The sequence below is a fragment of the Trichomycterus rosablanca genome, chromosome 12 (genome assembly GCF_030014385.1).
Source record: "Trichomycterus rosablanca isolate fTriRos1 chromosome 12, fTriRos1.hap1, whole genome shotgun sequence".
In the NCBI taxonomy this organism is placed as follows: Eukaryota; Metazoa; Chordata; class Actinopteri; order Siluriformes; family Trichomycteridae; genus Trichomycterus; species Trichomycterus rosablanca.
In genome coordinates this window covers 33,661,197-33,667,907 of record NC_085999.1, presented here as the reverse complement: position 1 = coordinate 33,667,907, position 6,711 = coordinate 33,661,197, and the positions used below count along the sequence as shown (strand labels likewise).

Sequence of the window (6,711 nt, the reverse complement as noted above, 5' to 3'; positions counted from 1 at the left end):
AAGAACCAGGGTGACATCACAAATAAGCAAAGGAACCAAAATAGACTAGCATTGATCAGATTTACCAGAAAGAACCAGAGAAGCTAAAAATCAATCAAGACATCTAATTTGATTTGAACATTTTGTTGTATGCTGATTAATTTGCAAGACAGATTATCATGTTTACTGCAACATAATGTATTTGTACACTACTGACAGCAAGTCAAATTATTATTACAATCATTTTGCAATAATACTATATTATTATTATTATTATTGACTTTGCAATTATATATATGTTAGGATATTCCTCCAGATGACAACTGCATGTTTTCTGTCAGTGTGTCTGTGTATGAAGTCATTTCCATCTTATTTGCTTTCATTGCCCAAAAGTGGCACTCGGTCTGCAAAGACAAAAAGAGTTGAATAACATTCAGTAACAGACACAGACACATGAAGAACCCTACACCAATTTATTGACATTTTTCGGATTTCAGGTACCTACTAATATTTTCTTCTTTATTAACTTTTTTTTCTGGTTATTTGATCAATGTTGATGTTTTATTTATTTGGGATTTTTATTGGTTTGTGAACTGATTTGTGAATTTGAGTTCTTATTTCTGAACCTCCAATTAGAAAAGTTATGATTAACACCAATAATTAATCAGTGTTTTCTGTTAAAGGTGGCTGCAGATATTTACTTCATATGTGAGGTTCCATATTTGATCAGAAACTAATTAGAATAAACACAAATAATTCATTAATAAGAGTGTGTTCCAATTCCTGAATTTCACAGAAAAAGAACAGCTGCAAAAACTATTGTATGTCACAAGAGAAAATAGATGAGAGGAAATACATGTGTGTGAGGAGCATAACGTGTGTTTTATTGCCTTTTACTATATTCAAAGAATTTCAAACCTCTTTTGGATAACCTCGAAGATGAATTTCAGAAATGGGAAAGCTTACCTCTATCACTAGGCATCACTAACAATTTTTTAATGTATTTTTTAACAAAAACCTCAAAAACTTTAACTTCCACTCAGTTGATAACATATTAATGTCACTTGTATAGTGAGGAAAGACTCTCAGAATCAATAAGATCCTTTACCAGCAACAGGGGAAACAGGGAAGCCTGGCACTTTTTAACTTCTTGTACTATTACTGTTCAGCCAATCCCCAAAACATAGTGCTATGTGACCAGTTGCCACAGTTAAACTGGTGCACTTCAGAGGATAATATCTGTACCTTGTCCTCACTTTTAGCCAAAGTAACTGCCAAACTGCATGTTTCTATTTCAAATGACACATCATGCCCTATTGTTAGATCTGCTCTGAAGATATGGTTTCAAAATAGAAAAAATTTTGGCTTTGACAAATATTCAGTTTAGGTCCTGTGTGCAATACTCACTTATTTATCCCTGCACATTTTAGCTTTTTGCTTCTTTTAATAATCTCTCAGCCATGTTTTAATTACCAGTCAAATCTTTCTATTGATACCTATCTGAAATTTTGTGTGCAGTCGGGGCTATGAGTTTCCATCACCCACGCTTACCCATGAACTAAGAAGTGCCCAGTTACAAGAATTTACAAACTAATTATCACTCTTAATATAGAACAGATAGAGAGAACCCATAAGGCTTGGAATGAAGAGCTATTTGTAAGAATACCCAATGGACCCTGGGAAGCTGATCTGTTTATAGTAAATAAGTCTAGTTCATCTTGTGCTCAACACAAACTTGTCCAGTTTAAGGCCCTTTATTTCAGCATTAAAGTGGTTGGAGGAGTCTTGTGATCATGGTCACTCAGCTAAAGCAGATATTATTCATGTTTTATTCATATTTTATATTATTCTACATAAAATGATGCCAATTGACTGTATTTGGGCTGACTGATTATAAGATTCAAATCCCATATAGAATTAAAGAGGCACTGTCTTCTGCTTACCTTCTTGCTAGGATGAGAATATTGCTTTCCCCAAACTGTTGCCACAATGTTGAAAACTTATAACCTAGCATTTGGTGAATCTGAAACAACAGAATTCAATAATTAGGAGCAGTACCCTCATATTTTTGGCTTAGACTCAGTGATCAACTTTAAAAAGTAAAATATAAATGGAAGGAGTATTATGAGTAATTTTTTTGTTTTTAATAATGAATGCCAACAATTGTGGCAAATGGTGTTTGTTAAAATAATTTTTGATTAATTGATTGATTGAATAATTAAATTTATTATCCCCAAAGACAAATTGCAGTGTTACAGCAGCAATTACAATAATCACAAACATCACACAACAACATGTCAGTGTAGTACAGGATAGAATAAAAAATTAAGAGAGTAATGTATTGTAAGTAGGGCTGTCACGTGATTAAAAATTTTAATCGAGATTAATTGCGATTAAAGAACAAAATTAATTGTGATTAATCTCAATTAATCGCAAACTAATAATTAAGCAAAATTTGAACAGTTATGCACATTTTTATTGCAAGAACATGTTTACCAATACAAACATTCATAAAATATGATAAAAATTATTCATTCTAAATTAATTTTAGAAAGCACATTATCTGACAAAAGTGAGGATCTTTTCCTGTTCATAACCCTGACACTTTACGCCCCTGTGCATCTCGTATAACATCATGTAGACCCAATCGTTAACTGTGTTAAAGCGTTTATACCACTGGTGTCCAAACTTTTTTCGAGGAGGGCCAGATTTGATAATGTGAAAGTGCCTGAGGGCCAGCAGTCCCTGATGATATTATTTTAAACAATAAAATATGCATTTCCTGGCATACAGAACCATAAGACAAAAGAAAAAAAAAGAAATTCATATTAAACAATACTTGACATTTTGTTTAAGTTTTCTGGCTAACTCAGAAATTATGCTTTTCAAAATATTTTGTTCTAATAGGCATCAATAAAGCAGCAAACACAGATATGATTATTTCATAGATCTATTAAGAAAACCTTTAATACTGTAATGTGCAGAAACAAGACTGGGAAATATTGTTCTAAATTACCATTTAAACATCTATAAATACCTGAAACAGTCAAGTTACCAGACATTATAAGTTATTGACTGTAGCTATAAAAAATAGTGTTAATTAATACAGTCCATGTAAACGCTTAGTCCATATAAATATCAGATACAAATGTGTTTTTAAAAAACACTACATCACAAATATAAATCATGTACATAACCATGTGATAGAATAACCTGAATAAACTGTAGAGATGAAACATCACACAGAGTTTCACTTCTTACCGGAGAGGGAGGGGGCGGAGCTACGCGGTTTTGATGGACAGGTCTATCAGCCAATGGAGATACTCGTTACAGAGACTGCGTGATTTCATTCATCTTTTCATCAACACGTAAAAAAAGTGAAAAACGCTAAAAGTTGTTTTTTCATCGGACAGCGACGATAATTGATTACTTTTTCTGTTTGAATAATGTAAGACAAAAGATGCGGGCCGTATAAAACCCGATCGCGGACCTGCCTGCTTTATATATATTATGATCCAGAGCCGTAGATAGAGAGAGTTGCGACACTCCTTGATCTCGCCGCTACGCGGTCACGTGGTTCATGTAACCCTCCAATAGTTCCAAACAAACCCGGCGCTGTCATGTTCTCATATGGGACAGGCAGCAGTGAGTGAAATATTAAACAGTAAATAATAAACATTTGTACAATTTCTGGGTATTTTCAACTGCGTTTACATTTACTGCATCTGCTTTAATATCAATTTGGTATATGAAGTGGAAGATTGATGTTTATAATGACTTAATAGGTCGTTCTTGTTAACACACAGTACATTATATTAGCATACATTACATAATGCGATATCATTAAGTAGTAGAGACAATATACAGTACAGAGATTAGACAGTTTTTTATGTTTTGTTTTTTACATAAACTAATCTCCCTTCACTTTCCTGAGGATTCATAATAATAATCATTTTGGTTAAACACTAAGCCATGTGGCTGGATTCATAAGGTTTACCTGCACTGAATGAACAGATTCATAAACACACTACCGTACCAATACCTTTAACATTATAGTGCAGGTACATGAAATAGCATTAATTCATGTCTTATTTCATGAGTAAGTAATAATTTATTCCTACATGTAATACATGAATTAATTCATAATTAATATGCACTAGTTCATTTTGTCTAATGTAAGTGGTGGACAAGGTACACAAACCATGTAGTTGAGTTGAAGTAGAGATATCCAAGGTAACATATTACTCCAGTAAAAGTAGTAGTAAAAGTAAAAATACTCTTTACCTCCACTAAAGTACTAAACTAAATTTACCTTCAAATGTACTTAAGAATGAAAGTAAAAGTATAATGATTTATTATGGCTCTGATGTTTTATTATCATTTCTGTAACAAGACTCTTGATTAATCAACTTTTAATTAATCAATTTTAGGTGAAAAGACTCTAGTGTCAATAATTTAGCTTAGCTGACTAAGCTAAATTCAGTTATACCTATTAATTAAGATAAACATGTAACATTTAGTGCTGAGCAAATGCTAAATAATAACAGTATTACGTATATTAATGACATCAAATTCATTATTTTTTTTAAAACAAAGCAACAAACAGCTAAAAATGCTTGATAAGTAGTGGAAATGAATGGGGCTCTATGGGATGTTTGGAACTATACAGAGCTCCACAACCCGGAAGCTGCACAGAAAATATGTCCCGCCCCCTTTCCAACGGTTCCCTATGGGAGTGTCGCCACTCTGTTCTCTCTACCGCTCTGTTATGATCCATTTAACAGCAGTGTTTGTAAAGTTCCGTGACAGTTCATGAGCTTTACATTCTAATTCATTTGAAATACAGTTAATTACCACAGAGACACATATGTATGTGGCACAAACAGCCAAATAAAAATATTTAGATTAAAAATTTTAATCTCAATTAATTTTTTTAATCGCGATTATTAATTGTAAGAAAAATGAGATAAAAGAGAAAAAATAAAAGGGGGGGGGGGGGGGGTCATTATGTGTGCAATTATAAGCTGTACAAATAAAACAGTTCTGTGTGTGGGTGCTATAGTGCACTAGTGAGAGATTAAGTTTTATTTATTAACTTATTTATTATATCTTGGGTTTTTTCCTATTCATGCAATATTGCTTTGATTTATTGAATCTTATTTTTCTTTTTTATTCTTAGTAATTCATAATTGAAACTTATCAGTAATGAACCAGCATCTGTCCATCCTTCTGTTCTTCACAGGTGAGAAACGATAAGTGTATCCAAACATAAAAATTTACATCGAAAGTAACAATTAAAGAAGGGAAATAAAATAATTCCTGCACAGACTTGATACCACTTAAATCTCATCCACAGGTGTATTACCTGTCCTGCCAGTTCCTCTTAAGTACTATCTGATCCAGCCGGGAAAAACATGGAGTGATGCCGCTGCTTACTGTAAAGCCAAACACATCAACATTGCTGGCAGTGAAAGTTTTGATAACCTGGTCAAAATTCAAGCTGCAGCTCAAAATCAACAGTTCAGTTCCAGCGCTTGGATTGGACTGTACAATGACATCAATAGCTGGCGCTGGTCAATGGGAAATGAGCCACTAGGAAGTTTTACAAGGTGGTATTCTGCTGCTTGGCCTATGAACTATTATCCACTTGAAGGGTGTCTTGTAACAAGCCAAGGGTCATGGTGGGATGAACCATGTGATAACCCAAGGCCCTTCATGTGTTACGATGGTCAGTGATTAGATTGTTCACTTATTTTGTTCATTTTTCTATAAATGTTTTTTGAAATCTTATTGAAAATGTAGGGCTGTTAAGAAACAATTAACTGTTTTTATGTTAAATTCTGTACAGCTGACAGTTCTTTTCTATCACCAGTTTACAGAGCAGAAATATATATAAAGGAAAACAGTCACATCTGTATATTTTAAAGACAAAAAAAAACAACTATTGTAACAATTACAATCTTTTTCTCAAAACCATTAAGGAAACAGCCATCAATGATGGTGCCATTTTCATTAACTGTGCCACTATATTCAAAGGCTAGCGATGTTAAACAGAGGACATAATGATGTAGCTTAGCAATCCAGGGTAGCTTAAAGGCCAGGCAACACACATGCTGGCACATGTTTTGTCTTCTAAATACAACTTCACAGGATTCAGCATTCAAGCAACAGGTTAAAAACAGATAAGGTTTTCCAGACATAACAGAAAAACAATTAAGGCCAAACCAAATCATATGGTTTTGATATAATACACCTTTATGATCTTAATTAAACACAATTAACAATTTACTTATGTGTCACTACAAACTTTAGTGTTTCAATTCACGAACAGTGTTATTTTCTTACAGATAGGAACACTGGCACAAACAGGTTTGTTTTCTACAGTTCTGCGTTGACATGGCCTCAAGCACGGAGTTACTGCAGACAGTATCACACAGACCTGGCAAGCGTGAGAGACTCAACTGAAGCAAGTACAGTAGTGGGACTGTTCGGTGGAAGTCTTTCGGTTGGCCTGTACAGAGACTCCTGGAAATGGTTGGACAACAGCAACAAATCCAACTTTATGTGGGCGGTTGGAGAACCTGATAATGCTGGAGGCACAGACCATTGTGGTTATATAAATAACAACCAGGTCTTTGATGGGCCGTGCACCACCATAATGCCTTTTTTCTGTTACCGTGGTGAGTTGAACAATTCAACTGAAACTTAAATTATATATATATACAGTGTATC

The 6,711-nt window shown here is 33.8% G+C and overlaps 1 protein-coding gene across 1 annotated transcript in view; it reads right to left on the bottom strand.

Annotated features, from left to right (window-relative positions):
• Positions 1-226: 226 nt before the first annotated feature.
• Positions 227-6,711, bottom strand: part of LOC134324282 (histone-lysine N-methyltransferase PRDM9-like) — a 48,059-nt gene continuing 41,574 nt past the window's right edge. The window contains exons 11-12 of the mRNA XM_063006033.1: positions 1,923-2,002; positions 227-383 (exon numbers count right to left, since the gene is read on the bottom strand). Of these exons, the coding sequence (XP_062862103.1) occupies positions 359-383; positions 1,923-2,002 (105 nt within the window). The 3' untranslated portion in view covers positions 227-358. The remainder of the gene's footprint in view (positions 384-1,922; positions 2,003-6,711) is intronic.